Genomic DNA, 20,939 nt, shown 5'->3' on the forward strand with positions numbered 1-20,939 from the left:
TCCTGTGTAACTGGTTCTGTACTTACAAAATACAAATTACTGAAATGCTAGGACAGAAATGGATGAATTCTGAAAGCGTGCTATTAACCAGAACCAAACCATAATTTTGGAGGAGCACAATGCCACACTGCTTCTAACCTCAATCTTTCAAACCCAGGATGTTTAGATAGATATACACCTACATATACACCTACAGACATATATATATACACACATAACATTTCTGCAGGTCTTTAATTGCCTTTCTTTCTCTAGCATAAAGATTTTCCATCAAAGATCTTCATAATTTTTAAAGTTTCACATACATTGGGTTGGGATTTTTTGTTGTTCTTGGGGTTTTTTTTCTGTTTTGTTTTGCTTTGTTGTTGTGGAAGCTGAGATTTGCTGACATTCACATGACTCCAGGAGTTTAGGCTTTCTATAAGAAAGTCAAAATCTACCTTATATTTTAAATTGCTACAGTAGGCAGCAGCTTGACATGTTATGTCTCTACCTTAAACTATTTTTTCCTGGAACAAGCACCATTTGGAAGGCTGGCTGCAGACATCATATTGCCAGAATAACCCCAGATATTTGTATGCATGCCCACTTTCAAACATGCATGCCTACACTACATACGTTTAGATATGTAGCCAGAAATTACAGCCAGATTAGAAAAATGCTGATTTTCAGCACGAAATGTCTTTATTGCTCTTGTATAAAACATACACTCAATTATAGCTGAGCCAAATTTAGATGAATCGGGGTTTTGATTTCACATTCCCTTTATCGGGTGCAAATTTCTGGTAAATGCCCATGACCTTGATGGTTTGCTTTTGTAACCAACCACTCGTGCACAAGAGCAGCTTTAGTTCTTGTAGTGCCTTGATAGCCTGTAATGCAGACTTGAGTGTAAATGACTGCATCCACATAGATCTCAGTGGATTTGTGCTGATTTATACCAGCTCACTGGCTCAGCGGGACTCCTGCTCCATCTCACATACTCCACTTCTATAAACTGATACAATTCCAGTGGGGTAATTCTGGATTTGTAACTGGTAAATGAAAAAAAACTGACCAAAATTACTTAAGACAGCTAGAGAACGTGAGAAAAAAGAAAGCAAAAACATTTTTAAAATGTCATAGTTCAGGCTTTTACAGAATTATACTATTTAGTCAAGCAAACTCACATAATTGCTTTCTGCTACCTATCCAAAATGTTAATTTCTAATACCTGTGCATGTGCATCTTACATGTTCACAAAGGGAAAAGGAAATATTAATCTAAAATAGTACTGTCTAATTTTCTGGAATACATAATTCATTAAATATGGATTCTGGCAGCTCAACTTTAACTCCGAAACAAAAGAAATCCACACAAAAGACAATAAATCTGCATTACACATGGTACTAAAATAATCCAATGGATTTATAGATGTTTACAAGTTTGCAGAGTGTGACACAGCGTCCACCAGAAATTTGATATTCACAGCACAAAACATCATAAACATATGTCTGCAACTACAAAAGGGCCTTTTTATGTGGGGATCATTGTTAAAATTGTCTTCAGAACATAAACCTTAAGTTGTAAATGCTACTCCCCATTTATTCTCCAAGACATAACAAATGAGAGAAGAAAAGCAGAGATATGTTTGTAATTGAAAATGTTTCTCAGGAAATGATCTGTACAGGAACATCATTCTCATTCCATTAACTGCTGACTCCAAGCCAACCATTTGTAAAAGTAAATAAATATGCAAACTGGCTGACAACAATGTGCCTGCCTTTAATGTTTCTGCATTAGTACTCAGTCTCCAAAAAAGAATCTATTTTCTTTTCTCATTTCTCCATTAAACCAAACATGGCATGCACACAAAAGGAACAGGAGTAATACTGTTCACAAAGAGAGATGGAAGAAATGCTATGATTTGATTTTCCTGTATGCAAAACAACTTAAATGCCTTTAGCCTTGAACTTTCTTTAAAGTCCAAAGCCACTCTCAAGTAACTCAGGACTAGTTTGCTGTTCCTTTCCTTTTTTTGCAATTGGCAGGGAAAAAACCCCTCTCCAGACACACAGACAGACAGATGTCTGGTCTGGGTAGGTAAAAACCAACAAATTAGGAAGCAAACTCAGTCTTTTTTTAAAAAAGTACATGCAATTCTCTTTTGCCAGTTTCATTAAGCTTTCACATTTCATTTGGGATGAAGGTTCTTTCTCAGAATTCCCCTCTAGTTTCTAAGACGTAATAAGCAGTGAAGTGCCAAGCTGACACAGATTCCAGTCATTCCATTCATTCCTTCTACACATCCTCTCAACACATCTTTTAAAATACATAAGCAATATCTGCAGATGTTTTGAAAAGCCTGTCACCCTACAGGAGTGCTTAAAACCCTACTAAAAAGTCCCAAAAGGCAATTTTGGGAACAAATACAGACAAGAGTTCAATTGATGCTGATTCTTATTCCTGCTGAAGAACAAACCATGCATATGAGAAATGCTGTGAGCATTCCAAGTTCTTATCAAAATGTGCTGTGTGGAATCTGATCCCAAAACAAACTCCAGAGAGCCTCAGCTACTTTGGCAGGGTGTTTGTGCAACAGAAACACACAGGTTGTTAGTTGGTCTGCACGAGGTACCCCTACATGCAAAATACTTCATTGAAACAAATCCTTTGACAGCAAAAGAACTTTATAGAAACAAATCCTCTGACAGCTCAGGATTCCAACTTACTGAGAGATCTCTGAGCTGATTTACTGAGGGATCTCAGAATTACATGGAGTACTTGGGGCCATACAGAGAAGAAGGGAAAGATATTTTGGTATTTCTCAAGTCACAACAAATCTGCAGGTAGCTCTACCCAGAGGAGAGGCAGCCAGATCTCTTGGTGCAAGTGGAGGAAATTGTTCTTCTTACACACTCACCAGCTTGCTGCAACAATTTTTTCCAAACACTGTGGAGTGGAGAAGCAGATTTTATAGAGCTGACTTGCCTCATTTTGTGAATCACCCACCAGCTAAGAGCAGCTATTCCAACATCAACAAGAGGCGCTCATGCAGAGAAGACAAAACCAAGGATCTGTTCCAAGAAGTCTTTCCCAGCTCAACAAGTTCTAGCTATTCCTAAGAGAAAACCCAAAAATAGTTCTCAGGAATGTGAGGGCACACTAGTAGCAAGCTGAGGATTTCCTGAATTTCTTGCTCTTTTCTTCGTGTGTGTATAAGCCTTGTTTTTTATGGAGAAAAAGTTTAGAGAGACCCACTGCATCTCAGTAATCTAGATGAATGCTTTTTCTTGAAAGAAATAGAAAAATGACTACTTTTACTGGAAAGTTAAAGCTTCTCAGAGACCACAAACTGGTTTATGTGTCACACATGGCCCCCATTTTCAAACTGCAGTTCCTAGAACTACTTGTGTTTTGAGGTAAGCATCTTATCGTCTTCAAGGCAAAATCTCTGACAAAGGATTAAAAGATTTGTAATAAGTGGCCAACCATTTCTACACCTCAGAAGGCAAAAAACCCAAAAACCCAAACCCACTTTGGTATCTTATGAGAGCTTCTCATGCTTCAAGATCTTTCTTAACTCTCAAAATTGAATAGGATGAAGTTTGGGGTTGACCATAGGCTGGAGAAGTAGCAAACACAAGAGAGATGGGATAAGAGTCTCATGAAGAAATACAAATAATAATTAATACAAATATGTAGATATATTACTTATTTGCATAACTGCTAGTTTGCAGTCCATTCTTTGCTACCTTCTGTGTCAATCCTGAGTATCTAACCATGGTTCTCAGATTCAGGAGCAGAACTGACTTGCAGCATCTAATTCTGTTTTTCCCCTTGGCTTTAAAGATTTTCAATTTCTTGCTATGTTTAATATTTGTGCCTAACACACAGATGGTTTCTTAAAGTCCCTGCAATATGCCCTAGGGAATTGAAGTTTGTAGTCAAGGATAGCATTGGGATCTAATTTGGGAATTGGGACCTAAAGGCAGGCCTTCAACATGGCAAAAATAGGCTGTGGTTTTGGCTGGATCAACAGAAACTCAGACACATTCTGAAAGAAAAAAGGGTGGATTTGGTAAAAGGCAGAAAAATGAAACCTTAAAATGGAAGAAATATATCTTCTAGCATCCTGAAGACTAAACTGCCCTTCAGGGTTCTCTTGGGCAACGTGGAGGTTAACATGCATTCGACAGCAGAAAAGCTTCAGGCTTTGACTGCTACAGCAAGGACCTGGGAAAAGGGAAACTTCCTTCCCCATCCTTTTCTCCTGAGTGTGCATTATCAAGATGCACAGCTGATGTGTGGACGCCCCTCTGCTTTTCCCAGCCATACAGCACTTAGGGGAGTTCAGGGATAAAAAGAGATCTATCAGGGCTGTCTGTGGAAATCCCTGGCTGGAGGGAGGACTTTGGTCAGCTGGCATAAATCACAGTGTGGTGTGATCAGTAGCATGGCTGTACTATCCTCCTAAAACACATTTACACAAAAGTGTAAGATGATGATGATGCAAGACAGGACTTTGGTAGCACAAACTAGAAATTGTGTTTGGCTTAGGAAAGCAGAATTTGTTCTCAATTTGCACAGGAAATAAATCAACACCTTCCAGCCTAGGTTTTCAAATCCTTTAATCAGAATTAATTAATTTAACAGAAGGAAACAGCAGTATCCTCATTCTGCAGCACAGAAAAAACCCACAGCTCTAGTTTAAGGAATGCATCTACATGTTTCCTTTCTGGAGACAAACTGCACTTGTAAAATGGAAGCCTGGCACTTAAAATACAGCTTTAAAAGCTTGTCTCTAAAGTTACATTAGCCTGACAGAGCAGACAGGAATACCTGTACCTCGTGCTTTCCAAACCCTGATCATGGCAAAGAAAACATCCTTTTTTCCATATAAACCAGAAGTAATGATTTTCATCCTGCCCTTCACAGGCCCTGTCTGGTGCTCTCTGCACATTCCTAATTTTGTTTATTTCTTTATAAAATCAAACAGCTGCTCCAACTTCCAAATGCCCTGTCTGGAACAAACCCCCTCACTGAACTGTTCATCTGATTGTGGTGTTTCTGTGAAGATCAGCATTGTAAGGGTAAAGCCCCAGCTCTGAACTACACATGCACTGCCACTGTCTCTTCCAGGAGATCTCCAACAAGCTGGAATTTCGGAGCAGCACTTGCTAGCACTTGTCAAGAGCTGTCAGACAAGGGAAACACCCCTGTGTGAACCTGTTAAATACATTTCCTGAGTTGCTGTCATTGCCAAGGAACCAATTTCATCATGAGGAACAATCACACCAACAGTACCTGTGGCTGTATTTCCTACTTTGCAGGTGCACATACCTAAACCTGCAACTCAATCATCCACGTAAATAACCTCAAATGGGTTTTACTTCATGGCAATAACACATTTGGAGTTTCCCAGAAATAATCTGCAGCCTTCAGCTTTGATGTCATAAGTGAATTTGTGTTACTGTTCCCTCTTAGAAAGTGCATAGTACCATGAAGTTTTCCTTTTAATAAGCATGAGCTTTAAAACTTACTGACTGCATAACGCATAGTCCATTTGAAAATTGTTATCCTGAGCATGCTTTTGACTACAAATGACAACTTGCCCTGAGTGGAAATTCAGCTGAGAAAAATCACTATTTTCACACTGGAGCCAGTGTTACCCAAAGGCTGCATTTGTACCAAACTGAAGCTAATAGAAACACATAATCTTATGAAACACCACTAGGATGAAACAGCTAATTCTATTTCATATTGCAGAAATACTTTTATGAAATACCATTAAATATTAACAGACTGCTGTATTTTCTTCTTCTTTTACCCAGAAAAAACGAAGTCTGACAGGAGTGAGAAGAAAATCAACCCTCATTCTTATCTTCAAAATACTGCAAACCAAAAATAACTACCATTGTAAAACTACAGGGTCATAAAGCAATAACCAGAAAAGCAAAACAACCACATGAGTCAGTCTGGGCTCCTACCTTTAGGGCAAAATGCTCCACAGCCCATTGTAGGGTCGCTGGGCCACCCTCATAGTGCATCCCAGGGGGAACTGCAGCCCTTGAGGTGTTTGAAGCCCCTGGCAGGTCCCTGTGCTGCAGCTCTTCAGAGGAGCTGTTTTAGCTTTCGAGCCTGTTTTCCAACAGAATGGTCCAAGCACATCACAACTCCCGGCTCAGAGCATCGCTTCAGAACAAGCGACTGACTGCCTATATAATTTAATATGATGCCACATGAGACTCATAGACCATCTGCAAAAGAAACGAAATCTGCTTTTTGCAGCTTGGTGAGTAGCGTTCTGAAGGCTGGGATGCAGTTTTGATTGTGTGCTTTCGTTATCAGTCATACAACTAAACAAAGTGCTCAAAGGGCAAGTGCAAAACACGCGTTTTTAGCGATCTCAGTCTGTCTCTGTTCCAGGTAACTTGTACCTTTCCCCCCTGTAACTGAATAAAGGCAGAGTTCCCCTCAAAGCATAGGAAAAGTCTATGCATAGACACTGCAACACTGGATGGGAAGTTTCTTAATTTCTTTCTCTCTTTTTTTTTTTTTTTCTTTTTTCTTTTTTGGTTTAGTTTTTGTTGTCGTGAAACAAAGTCTGATCACCAGGCATTACTTGAATCCTGCTGTGTGAATTGAGATGCACATGTGATATTACCAAATTCAGATCCTGATCACAGTATTCTCTCTACAAATACTTCCCTACTGAAATAGTTAGCAACACTCACATGGAAGAAGGATTAAGCCCTGAAATAGGTAGAAGCATATAAAAAGCAGGGGAAAGGAGAGGTATGAGCCATCAAAAGAATAACAAACTACTGGTAAGAAATAAACTAGTTTTATGGTCTATGGGTTCTTCCAAAGGGGGATAGTAATGAAAATATAATCTAAAGCAATTACTTACTTGGGCTCAAAATCAAATTCCTATGAAGTTCTCTACAGACTAAAACATTTCAGAAGCTATAAAATATTTAAGTGTTTGTTTCAACTTCGAGCAGGAGGAGGGAAGTGACACATCCCTGGCTCATTCCTAAGTCATGGAAAGTAGTTACCTTTCTAATTTCCAGTGGAGCTCCATTTAAAATAGCAGTGCCAAAAGAAAAGTATGGAGAACGGAGGGATATTTACTGTTTAGGAATATTCAGCTGTGCTACACGACATTCCTCCCCCAGGTTTCATATCAGATGTGATTCCTCGCAGAAGAAGTCTCAGAGCTCTCATCAGTGGTCTGACACCACATTCTTTGCCAGTTCTAATCTGATACACACTAGTCTGCAGCCTTTGGGTAACTCCTAAAAGCAGCTTTCCCTGCCAACATTTCTATTTCATGCTGCACTCACAAGTAATAGTGGGGGCTCCCCATTCTGACTCCTGGACTCCCATTGCCTTCTGGCACACAAAACCTGCACTGCTGGACTGCTGAATAACAGCATTCAGTTACTGAGCTGGCAGCTCTTTACCAAGCTTTCCTCTTCTTAATTTCTGAAGAGAATCAGAAGTGTCCCAGATACTTTATTATGGCAATCCTGTTTGGGACACAAGCACAGCTAAAGGAAAATTATGCTTCACTTGAAATGTCAGGATGATGCTGAAAATTATTAGATATTAAGAAAATTCATGAAGTCTGAAGTCACAGCTACCTATATCATCAATTCAGACTATTTTATAAGTGATTATTTGTATCTGTTTATAAAGTGGTATATTTTTGCACTCAGAAAAGTAGTTATTTGACCAAAAATAGTAAATGAAATTTGTTTCTTTTATGCTGGGTTTTTATACCTTTGTAAGCCGACAAAAGATCATGCCCAGGTAATAGGTGAGGTTACAGCAGAGTAAGAAAGCTGAAAATTAGCTAAAGTAGAGCTCTTTTCTCTCTCAGAGGGTATAACATGGGAAGAAGTTGAGAACTTCAGCAGATCTGAAGTGCACAGCTTGGGGACTCAGTAGAGGAATTTCTACTCCACTCTGTAATCCATTTTCACTTGCCACAAACACAAACTCCAGCAGGGCTTGATTTCTAATTCCTGTAATATAACAACAACAGCATCACCTTTCAAAAAGCCTGTGCGCTTCTCCCTTCCCTTAGCAGAGATCACTGCAGGAGAAACCCCAGCACACTGGTAAGATGCTTTGGGCCTACAGTTTCACAAACTGTTCTTAAGGGCTCATTTTCAACCCTGCAATTTTCAGCTTTGTAAAAACAGAAATACAGCCATGGAGGACTAAAGTCTTATTCAAGCCATTTTGGCCATCAATACAGGAAACAATTCAAAGGCAACATGACACTGACAGCTTAATTTGTGAAAATGGATAAATACTGGATCTGCCACATAGCACATTAACCCATGTAACAAATAAATACAGAAATAGCACTGCAATACTTGGTTAAAAGGTTTTGGTTCACAGAGGAGGAAATTCAATTAAAGCATGTAATGTCAATTACTGTCATTTGTAATTTTATTTTGCTTCCCTAGAAACAATACAGACGCAGGATTCTAAAGTTACCTGCATGTTTGATGCAAATAGGATAAAATTATCTAGGTTCTGAGAAAATCCAGATAGGAGTAGGGGAAAAAACCACAGTTTTACCTAACCTCACTTGTGGCTCTTCTTCAGAGTACTGGTCACACGAGAGCTGACAAGCCTTCAATTTAAACACATAAGCCAACAGCCCAGACCCCAAACAGGGCTTTTATGTTTCAAAAATGATGTTAAGTCATCAGAAAGGCTGGGGGGAGAGCACCTGCTTAATCCTCAGCTACTGCAAATGGGCACGGCCTTACTAAAGCCAACAGAAGAGCATTGACTGCCATCAGAAGGGAATTCGCCTTACTGTTTATACTGATTGATTCTAATTGGGAATTTACAGGGTCAGGTCCTCAGTGTTTCTGTCTCCTTTACCCTGCTCTGTGTAAAAGTGACAGAGACTAAAAGCCCTGCATGGACGACTCCAAGCATCCCACCAGCACAGTAACAAACATTGCCAGATCTCATCGGTCCTTTTCCCCCTTTGCCACAGGAAATGTGCTGCAGCATCAGCACCCAGCTCTGCTTTCACACAAAACAGCTTGGCAGCAGCAGAGCTCAGTGCTGCATCCTTCCCACAGCATATTCTGCTGAAGTCAGGAAATAATACAAAAAATGAATTAATTAAACTTACTGTTGGTGAAATAAATGCCAGACATCTTTCTACCTTGCAAACTATGACCTGAGCTACACCAGAACCAGCAGAAAATCTGCTGTAAAGAACTCCAAGCCATTTTCATTTAAGCATCAGCACTTCTAAATATGGAAGCATCCTGCCTTTGAAAACCCATCCTTTCCTCAATGGTGTAATGCTACAGTGAAATGATGATTAGAATTATAGGAAAGAGCTAGCAAAAGAAGGAAATCAATCAGATGCTTTCTTATGCCCCTAAATGATACACACAAATCGTGTCTATCAGGTTCCCCCAGGCTATTTCTGGAGCAAGCAGAACACAAAATGATGCAGATTCATTACAAAAAGTCTAAATCTAATCTACCTGAATTTAAAACGCCAGGAATCATGTAAGTGGAAGAAAAGATGACAGACCTTGCATGTTATACATAAGCAGAAACAAGAGCCATATAAACTGGGAGTCACACAAAGTGCTCATTTACCAAGAAATTATAGTTTAGATCCCTGGCAGTGCCAACATCTACTGGTGTAACTGCAGTGAGGTAAGAGGTGTCTCCAAACTGCCTTTGTGCCTTCCCCTGCCCTCCAGAGGATGACATGAGCCTGGCATGAGGGACTTCAGGGGTGGCACTGAGGGTATGGGTGACATTTATCCTCCCCTCCTCACTCACCAGGGCCAAAACTCCAAAGTGAAGGATTCCAGTGCAGGTTGTGGGATGCAAAGGGACAAGGGACATACCAGAGTTATATTTTTAGACATGCAAATTATCAAACCGTGTCCTTCCCAAATAACACAGGTGAATGCTGACAAAAGTTATTTAAAAGAGGCAATCCCAACTAGATCCAGGTGGCAAATGCAAGAAAATTAGACTATTGAAAAATAAAATACTACTGACATGACACAGTTCATCTAGAATGTAACTGACACATGGCAAAAAAAATATGTTGACAAGAACCCAAGGAATTCCAGCTCTCCCAGAATGTTATTATTATTTGCAATGCACCTTGCAAGGTCCAAGTGTTACTCAACACAAGCAGGCTCACTGCCTTTTTCCCCTAAACGCACAGGAGAAAAAGAATGATGTTATACCTATAAATACACACACTTTTTAATGCCTCATTTAATAAACAAAATCTTTACTACAACCATACATGCACACAAAAGTGAATCATTTGGAACACTCAATAATACACCCTCTCTCCTAACAGGCCAGCCTCACTCCCTGACATTAAATCAAGACACATCCAGGTCTAAAACCTTCACCTGGAACCAGACTTCTTGACTTGCTATGTGCTGACATTTTAAACTGAATGCAGGAATAAGTCTCCTCTCATTTTCTAAGCTATGTTGATCCAAAACCTGAACATCAGCAACGCTACTGAAAATACAGACACAACCTCAGAGTCAACAGAATCTCAGCAGCATAAATCCAGTATGCAGATGAGACCCAGCTCATAACTCCTGCAGATTTCTCTAGTGGCACAAAAATGTTACTCAGCAATAGGCAACACAACTGATTACCAAATAGTTTACTTGGTGTTATGTCATTATTTCTCAAGTGGAAAAAGTACTGCATATTGACTTTCAGGGATGCACTCAATTGGCTCAAAGTTTGTGCTACAGCAAGAGGAAAAACCCCTTGATTTATAGACCTGCACATTAACAAGTGCCTCTTTCTTGTTACTCTCTCTCTGCCTTCCATTTAGCATTCATGTTACTGGAGTTGGATTTCCTCTAGGCCTGGGCTCTATTCAGGGACTGCATTACTGCCCCAATTCCACTGGAGATTCCATTTCCAGAATCCTGCCAAGCTGGCAATATGGTTCCTGAGAGACTACTTTGCCTGACATGCAGTAAGCTATTTATTGACACACCACTGTTCCCATTCAGTTCTGCACCTAAGCACTGAACTGGATAGCAGTTCCATATGTTGGATCTGTTACACTTCTCTGGAAAATTATATTACTTTGGGTAAATAAAAAGCTAAGAGCAGCAGGAAAAATATCATAAAAATGCAGCCGAATTTGTTTCATCCTGCCTCCATCAGCAAATTTGGTCTATGACCTCGGCATATGAGTCATGCAAGTGCTTTAAAACTTGCAGTGATTTATATTTTCAGGATAGGAAGTTCAAGTCTTATATTTCTGTTTCCCCACCATACATTATTTTTCTTTATCCACGACTTCTTGATAATTATCTATCTAAAATATATGGGCATCTTTTTTTTTTCCTACTTTGTGGTGCACATTAAACCAAAACCATTCATCTCAATAACCAGCCTCTGGGTTCTTGGCAGAGTAGAGCTAAATGTGTAGGTTATTCCTGGAACCATACTAGGCTGATGCTCTCATCACAGTTTTAGTCATGGAAACTGGCTTCTACCAAGACAGGCATTGTTTGTTAAAGAGGAAATTCCTGGCATATCTGTCAGAAACGAGGAGTAATAGGGTACACCACCTAAAAATGTAATATTTGCATAGGGCTGTTCATTAGAAGGCTTTAGTCTCATCTACAAATCTAGTGATGCTTTTTGGAGCTTTGGGCTTGTGTCCTGCTGAGAAATCACTCTCTGTATTCACAGACCCTTTGCAGCACAGACTTACCTTTATACATGAGCAACAAGTTCTCTTCAAGCTTTGAAGAGAACCAGCCAAAGTTCCTCCCAGTTTCTCTAAGCATTATTAGTGGGGCTTTTGCAACCACAAATTGTGTTTTCTATGGCCTATTTGACCCTTACCACAACACTTGCAAGGTTAGGAGGAGGGTCTCACTGCCCCAAAAGGGATAATTTGCTTCCCCTGTGATTCAGGCCCATGAGAACCAGAGTGCAGCTCTAGCCATGGATATGTGACTTTCCCATGGAGGGACCAGCTCTGAATGGCTGTATTGGTGAGCTGCCATTGATTAAGCACTCTTTGCCTCATTCCTGTGAAATTTAATAGAGTCCCTTCATTGAAAAATGGTGTAAAAATCTATCTCCACAGATATTCTTTGCAGCTCTGTGTCTTCAGCACTTGCCTCTGTAGGAAATTTTATGACAGCAAAAGCAAAGTGTCTCACCCATCAGAATCTGGGGAGTTTGTGTGACACCAGTGTTCATCCTCTTTGTTTTCTTGGACTTATCCTGCCCAGACAATGAAAACTTTTTCAACTCATCTCTCTAGAGTACTAACAGAGATCAATAATTCTGCTTTATCTAATAGAAAATCTCTGGGGTCTTGTGAATCATGTGTTGGCAGCTTTATTTAGATGGAAATCTGTGTTCATCTCTGGGAAGCCTTGCTTTAAAACATTTTTTCTGTAACATTCAGACTTCAGTTGATCTCTTTCAAATAATTTCAAGTCTGAATGAGTTAAAACACAGGTGAAGTTTCCCTTGTGAATGATCAGCTCAAGCACAAAAGCTGACCTGACAGATCTGGATCAGTTTTAGAAGTCAGCTGCGAAATGTTACATCAGTGAACAAGTTAATCCTAACCCAGGACCTGAAAGCTTCTGTTTTTCTTCAAATGTTTCCATTTTCATTAGTACTACAGGGCATGTCAGGCGAATCCTGCCCTTTGTTACTTGTGCAGCCCGATTGCAATTAAGCTAACAAGTCTGCTGTAGTACAGGATGGTGCCCAAACCCTTTTCATAGCTGTGGTTGCTCAGGAAGAAGAAAGCAAACCCTTAATTTGTCACTGAGGTAAGCATTTATCAACTGTGGGCACAAAGGAAGGTCAACACATCTCTGCTGTTTCAGAACTTCAATGGCACTTTAAGCCTCCTGATACCACTTTGATGCAGACAATGGCCATTACCACTATTTCATGAATATGAGAACAGACATGAAGCAAAAAATAAAAAAAAGAAAGAGAATTTGCATGCAGCCTCAGAATGGAACAGGATTAGTGCTCAGGGGCTGCTGGCTCCCAGGCACAGGCTCAGTCCCCTTCAGCAGCAGTCCCCCACAAGCACCACTCTCACTCACATCACTCTCACCTACCATCCTGATTCAAGCTGGTCACCTCCTCAACGCTGCCCTGACCCTGCCCATCTTCCCTTCCAAGGCCCCTGTTGGTTATCACCTTCCCAATCTCCCACTCTGGTGCTGCTCCTGCCACTTCCTCCCCATGGCTTCCCCCTTCTCCACCCTACAGCTGCAGGCATGGAGCCAGAGCTGTTATGTCCAAAGGATCCTGTTCTCCAGATCCCGCACGGAGCACAACCAGACAGGTAAATGATGAAAAACAGTGCCCCATGCTGCCAATCTAATTGAGCATATTTTGAATGCAGGTATTAAAAATCTGAACATTATTATTGCCTCTCTCTTGTCCCACTTAGTGGCACCTTAGACTGACTGAACTTTGCCTTAGAAATCTGTTTCCAGAGTTAACTGCTGATTCTTCATTACATCCTTGACTGAGTATTTCTCACCATAATCTCCAGCCTTCTCTGTTCCCTGTAAAACATTTCTTCCTGTCAATTTCTGAAAAGTCTTTAAAGAATATTACAAAGAGGATCTGATAGTCTACATTTCTAGAAACCAGTGTAAACAGAACCAAATTCAAAAGCACTGCACAGGCAAAACAGAATTATTTCCTGGATCAATCAAGGCTTAGTGCAAGAAAGGGAAGATGTTGCCTTTAATAGTCAGAGGAATCTACCACCTTGTGAAAGAGCACGAGGCAGCAGAGCCGTGGTGAAGAGCAAACAGGAGATTCTCAGTGCCTGGGCCCTGGCACAGCAAACCTGTGGGTTCATCTCATTTCAGCTCCCAGGGCAGAGCTGTGCCCCATCACTGCAGCACCTGCATGCAAATGCACCAGCATCAGCCCAGGGGCTCCGAAGGGAACCACTTGCCGTAAGTAAATGCACTTTGACAGCAGCTCCTAATAAGAGGAAGGAAATGAGGGAGAGAAAGAAAAGTGATAGGAGACAAAAGGACTTTATAAAACAGGGCTTTATTGCTTTCATTTGCAGCATTTTCCCTTTGTTCTGTTGAGCCTTCCTATTCCAGATACTGCACAAAAGAGATACCTGTCTAAAAAAGTTTATTTCAATCTGAAACTGACTTGTAAGATACTTCACTAATTCAACAGCCCATTATCAGGAGTAACAATGAGCTACCTCTAATTAATCTGGTGCAGCCTTTGCTTCTGATACCAATCAAATCAATATTAATGGGGAGTTTGTGCTCTCTCATTACAGCACAAAATGGGTACCAATCTTCTCATGAAGATTTTTGGACCATAAACTGTGTTTGAGGTCAGCGTAGTTGGCTTCTTCCCACACCGTTTTTTTTTTCAACCAGGATGGAAAAAAATATATAATGATGTGCTATTTAGTACCTGGATAAAAATCTACATTCAGGCTGCCTACACCGAAAGACTGAAACCAGTTCAATATGAAGAAATCTCAGTCTAAGAAAATAAAGACTTTAGTAGCTCGCAGAGCTCAAATTAAACACTTAAATAGGTAACACTAGATATTTCTCATGCTGCCTCACATTTCTCTATTTATTTTTATCTGCAGGATCAGGCGTGTTAGAGAGGGAGGCCTGGTAAGAATTGCCTCAGCCATCATTCTTGGTTACTTACATCTGTGGTCAATTTTCCACACTTTCTTCCATAAAAGGTAAACGAGGCACTGTACTTGCAACAGGATAATCTAAACAATATGAACAATGTTACTGTTGAAGACCATCTGGCTCATCAAGCACAGCTCCAGACTTTTAACTCCTTGAATAGTGTGGAACCCCGCAGTGTATTTTTTTTTTTTAAAATCCAAAATTCATTTTTAAAATGGTAAAAGTAGAGGTTCCCGGAGACATGAGGGATTCGGACAGGGAGAAAATTCAGTTTCTGGTTTTATGCTTTTAGTATCTTACGTATATTGCAATCCAGGCTACAGTCAAACACTCAGACATCAAATTTTTCTACAAAAAAAAGCCCTCTGTGCATAACTGATATGTGTGGGGCTGGTGTTTCAGAGGGGAGACAAGAGGGTTAAGTATTTCATAATTCACTTCAACTTAATGGCCTGATTCTGCCACTTCTTAAAAGGTAAGAAAAGTCGAAGGGTCACCAGGAATTAGAGGAAAATAGGGGGGAGGGATAAGGGCGAATGCGACCAAAGAAGGCTTTTGCTAATTGTACACACAATTTCTTAATTAATTTCTTAAATTTCTACTATTTATCTGTAGATAAATTAACGAGTGAAAACGTGAAAGCAGCGTAGGAACAGAATAACCTGGAAGAGGGCGAGCAAGCAGGGACGAGAACACAGCAATCCCCAAAATCCAAAGAGCAGGGGCAGCACTGGAGCTGGTGTGCCCCATCCTGCAGAGGGCTCTGTGCCTCAGTTTCCCCAAGCAGCCGCTCCAGGGGTACTGGAGAGCAATGCTGGGGTTCACCTCAGCTCTGTGGACGCTCTGCAAGCTCACGGCTTACAGCACAGCAGACACACAGGAGTTAAATGTTCTTAGCTCCTTAAAGGCCATGGGCTTCAAAACACGCTTGTTTTTCAACTGAGCAACAGAAAGAATTAGATTTTGTCATGGGTCTTTGTTCAGATCTCGCCCAGCTCCGCGATTTCTCAATTCTGTGATTTCTCTGTGCACAGAGTGGGTTAAAAAGCCCCGCAAGCATTGGCTGTAACAGGGCAGGGCTTTGGTCCTAAGAGGGTTGTTATCCTCCAAAGAAGTTTTAATGACATTATAAAAAACAAAACAAAACCAAACAAAACAATAAAAACATCCAAAACAAAACCAAAAAACCCACAACCAACTGGTTGTTGAAATACTTCAATGCTTTTCATTTAATTTCTAAACATATTTTTGGAAAGGACAGCAGAGAAAATGAATTAGAGCATAGTCGGATTTTTTCTTTTCGTGTAAACACAAAAATTAATTTTCATATTCAGCGGTTCCTTGCTTTAAATTCTGCATCTTGCTTTAACTAGAAACATCAGCCTATCTGGTTTCTAGGTAGAGCACACACACAGGGCTGAACCTTCCCCTAAAGTAAGTTCTTCCAGCCACTCCCAAAAACATGTGCCCACAACCCTTTTTCAAAGTCTACTTTAATTTAGATCTAATTTTCATTGAAGCTATTATATCATAAGCCCACTGCAATATGTACTGACATACATACGCTGAATTCTTGGCTTAAAAAAAATCATTTTAAGATGCAAGAAGGACTTTTAAAAATTATTTTTAAAGAAATTGTATTTAATATATGCTCATGACTCACCAATTAAAAGAAAAAAGCAATGTTACAGTAAGCAAGATCAGGCAGTTTTATGATTAATGGGGTCAAGAAGTTAGAATTCATGTTTAAAACTTTGGTTGCTCACACTGAAACAATTAACCCTATCTATCAAGCATCAAGTCCCAAAAACCAGTGCAAAATTTCAGAAAGAAGCAATACCATGTTACAAAATACTTTTTTTGGTGCGTGTTCCTTCCCTTCAAAAACAGAGCAACAGATTTCGCCCATATATCAGTAGATTCTCTGGGTGTAACTCTTCCAAAACAAATCTGGCTTTGAAGCATGAGATGCTAGAGTATAATGTGTAAACTAGGCATGTCCTGATGGCTACTTTGCTGCAAGAGCATCCTGTTTTCTGCTGTACCAACTGAAAATCCTTTTCCTCTTACTTAAGCTAATATTAGGGTTTGAAAAATGAAAACAGAAGTCATTTGACCAACACGGAATCTGCTGCCGAAACCTCTGGTGCGTTCATGACAACGCGGGTTACAAAAGTGTTTGCCAATTACGTTGTAGCTCTGAGAAAAAAAATCATTCCTTTAAATTTATTTTGCTGCTAACTCGACTGAGTGCTCATGATAGCGAGCATCAAATGCACTGTAAGCAGCTCCTGGATTTTAATTAAGAGCATTCCACAGGAATAATGCTAACACGTGCTGAGTGATAAACATATAAGCACTAATGCTGTTCTGTAAAGCCTTAAATTACACGCTCCACTGCGCTGGATTTAAATCCTAGAAGACACTGGCACCAATTGCTGGGATTACAACTTTCAATTAAACCTAGAACTAAATTACTGGATTTCAAACCATTTCTTTAATCCACACCTGTCTACTAAGCCTTTCACCACATTCACACTTAATAACCCTTAACACTTTTCATCGAGAAAGCTCAAAGGTTCTTCCAAATTTAATCCCCATCACCGCACCACTTCACACATCTGGAAACTGAGGCATACAATAATTAAATATCCCAAACTAATGCAGAAACCTGTACCATGGCCACTGCTTTTGAAAGGGGTGAAAAGGCATCTTGATCCAAACTGGTTGATCAGTCTCACTCCCACACGATCATCAGCTCTTGTGCAAGTATCCACATGGCCTTATGGTAAATTATGCCAGGGAAGAGCTTCAGATCAGAACTGAGGGGTAAAAGGAATTACATGCATGTAAATTAACATTTACATGCTAATAATGGCTAAGTCTGTAGCCATTATTTATGAGGCACCTCTAGGTGGGCACCTTTCTAGACTTGGTAACAGGATGCTATTGACTCAGCACAACAAAAGTCTACAGCTGCCTTTGAAAGCCTCAGTCGTTTTTCCATCTAATTGAAAAAGATAAGAAAACAAAACCAAAATATTTTTTTCCCTCCTGATTCAGGACTGTTCTCTATTTGAAAAAGTAGTTAATTGCTTTTCTAAATAATGTTAAGCTTCCTCAGACCAAATCTCACCAAGAAGCATTTGGCCAACTTCATACGAATTTCATATAGCAAAATGTTCATATTTGCTTAAAACCTTATGCCTGTACTCCTGTCCATACCACAGCTGAAGAGCTGGATGCATGCTGTGCATGGTGGAAAACTAAGACTAACAGGAATGCTTTGCACCTGCATTTCCACACCTGGAGTGTTGTGCCCAGTCCTGGCCCACAAAGATGCTAATAGTGACCTGGAGTGTCTCTCATCAGGGTGAGACCCGAAGTCCCAAAACTCTGGTGCACCCAGAGATTCTCCAACTCAGAAACCCTCAGAAGGTTCAAATATTGAGAGAACTGGAGAAGAGGAGCACAGAACAGGACAAAGAATCTGCTCAGCCATGCATACCCTCAACTACTCTCCACACTCGCAGACATCAAATAACTAATTCAAATTAAAGAAATCTAAGCCACATGCATACACACAAACACCTCACTCCCTTCCTGCACTCCTACAAAGACTTAGATTCATTTAGGAGCCAGGTAAAAAGTAGTCTATTGAACAAATATGCTCAGGGAATAAGATCTGTCACAAATCAATTTTATTGAGAATGACTCTGTCTTTCATCTACTGTTTGATATATTTCATTAGGTATATTGAAATCCTTGTACACACCAGGAAGTAAATGGCCTGAATATTTTGAGAAGTGTGAAGTTAACAAATATCACTTCTGAGGAAAAAATGATCCTCTCCTTTTCTGGTTGTCATTACAGAAGTAGTAATGGTAGTTGTTTCCTGCAGATGAAATCCCTGAAACTGCACATTCTAGTCTGTACTCTGTAGTAACTGCTTTGAAGCAAAAATAAAAACGCTTGGGTCGCTGCTTCTTGTGCAAAGGTTTCCATGTCAGTAACAACAATGTATGTAACACTTTTAAAGCCTGAAGAACTAAAAGACAAGGAGGACTCTGCTAAACATAAAATCCCTTACAGTGCCTGGATGAAACAACTGTAGAAAACCGCTGCAGCTGCTTGTACTGTCTCTAGGTTTTGGCATTCATTATTTAAGTTCAGTGGAAACTGTTCAGCCTTGAAGTAGACTGACTCATGCACTTTAACTTCCAATTTCCTGCAAACAATCCATTAGTTTTTGGCAAGTTTCATGCTGCACAGAACTTCCCTGAAAAGGGCAGCTCCCAAACTCTTCTGATTTCAACAGTTTTTTCAGTTTAATGAAAGCAGAATTTGTACTCATGCCCTTACAAAACTGAGCGTGATCCCCACCTGAAGATGACACGCTTCTCAAATGTAGATTAATCACTCTGCCCAGAAAGGTTCTCTCCAAAAGTACTTGTTGCAACAAATCCTACTGGGCTCTATTATATGGGCATTTCTCAGAGAACATGAGCTGAGTTTAGATGTGCACTGTTTTACCTGACAAGAAAAGAAAAAGAAATATTTGCATACTACCTACACCTCTCCCAAAAGTGCACTACCTACTCCTACACTTCTCTGCTTTTATAACAGCTGAAATGAGCTACTCAATAAGTAAATGCTAATTCCATCTCTTTTAGCTACAATGGTTTTAAAATTTACCATTCCCTCCAAATATTTTGTCCTCAAGTGGTATCTGAAATATGTCAGAAACTCAGAATGGAAAATAACTGTGGTATCTCCATCACCACCAGCTGGTAACCGTAGATAAATGTGGTCTAGTAAGCAGGGACTAGTAAAATAATTCTTCCATCCCCAGGATGCAATTATTTAAAAATGAGAAAAGAGATGAAAGCATCAATATAAATACATGCACACACAGCTTTCAAAGTACTCAGTGGGATCCAAATCTCCAGTTCAGCTGACACAGTAGAAGAGCTTTCCGCAGTAAAATTAATTTTTTTTACTCTGTGCACCTTGCAGAGTGTAGTGCTGGAATTTTGTGTTTATCCACATCCCAAAAAAGCTACAGTAAACAGCAGCACAGATTTTCTCACCTCAGTGTATCAAATCTCCATCTACACAAGGCAATCATAAATAGGTTGCACAGTTCTGTAGTTTTCATGTTCATTCAGGTCCTTAGCCCACTCTCCTGGGACCGTCAGTGAGTACAATTTAATAACTGAGATCTGCAAAATGCTCCACTCTTTATAAGAACTGACCCCATCTCATCCAAGGGATTTCACTGAAGTGATACAACCATCAAATGGGCAGTGGCCACCTTGGGAAAGTCCATATACAACAATCTAGGCAAGGTGGTCTGGTAGCGAAGTTTACCAAATGTAGAAGCAAGCTCCAGAATGCTTTGAAAGGCTTGTTTTGAAGTGTTTAAAAATACATAGTGACTACCAGGAGACTTTACACATAGTGGGAACGTAAGTGGCTATAGCTGTGGAATGTAAGCATCGAGATCTGCTGTTATTTGGGTGTTCAAAAGACACCTACCAGCTCTACAGGTGCAAGCATTCCAGCTGGGAAAGTCCAACAGGTATTTAATTCCCTACTGCTGTACACGAACACAGGCATAAATCTGACTCAAGCAGCAGGTGCTAATTTCCCAGCTTCCTTTCCCAAGCTAGACTGTGCACAGCTATTTCCACTGTAAATAAGATACACAAAGACGGCAGACCAAAGTTGTAATAATTATGACTTACTGCTGATGGTACCTTTTTTTTTGCACAATTATGCAATGTTTCATAGCAACTCTAAGTTTGTATTATTTCTTGGTATGTGTGTTGCTGTCCTCCACCTCAGAAAGAACTCTTTCCTACCTTGCTGAAGCCCCTGGAAAGTAACCCCAAAGACTGGTTAAATCCCCAAACAATTAGCATAAGCCTAACCCCTTTCTTCCTTTCATTCTTTCTTTTTTTTTTAATAGACTCTTATTTCCCCACTTTTAAAAATGTGCAATTTCTTGCAGCTCTACATAAAGTTCAGTCTGATAAACCCGTTCCCTCTTTGCACTGCATTTCCAAGCCTTAGCAGAGAATGTTGCCTGATTTAGTCCTTAAGCTCTGCCTACTCTGACATGATCCATGTATGCACCTCTTTGAGTACATGAATGGTTTCTTGACTTGCCTCCTTGACTTGTCTCCTTGCACGCTCATTGTTAGGTGAAGAATTAAG

The 20,939-nt window shown here is 40.1% G+C and overlaps 1 protein-coding gene across 2 annotated transcripts in view; it reads right to left on the reverse strand.

Annotated features, from left to right (window-relative positions):
* The window catches only part of PARVA (parvin alpha), a 60,375-nt gene that overhangs the window by 25,633 nt on the left and 13,803 nt on the right, over window positions 1-20,939 (reverse strand). Inside the window, exon 1 of one of the 2 annotated variants that reach the window (XM_083862837.1) lies at window positions 5,970-6,306. The exons of the other annotated variant lie outside the window; for it this stretch is intronic. Coding sequence (XP_083718963.1) covers window positions 5,970-5,997 — 28 coding nt within the window. The 5' untranslated portion in view covers window positions 5,998-6,306. Of the gene's footprint in view, window positions 1-5,969; window positions 6,307-20,939 lie in introns of those variants that run through there. 2 annotated transcript variants of the gene reach the window in all.

This window comes from Zosterops lateralis (genome assembly GCF_965231275.1).
Source record: "Zosterops lateralis genome assembly, chromosome: 6".
NCBI classification, from domain to species: Eukaryota; Metazoa; Chordata; class Aves; order Passeriformes; family Zosteropidae; genus Zosterops; species Zosterops lateralis.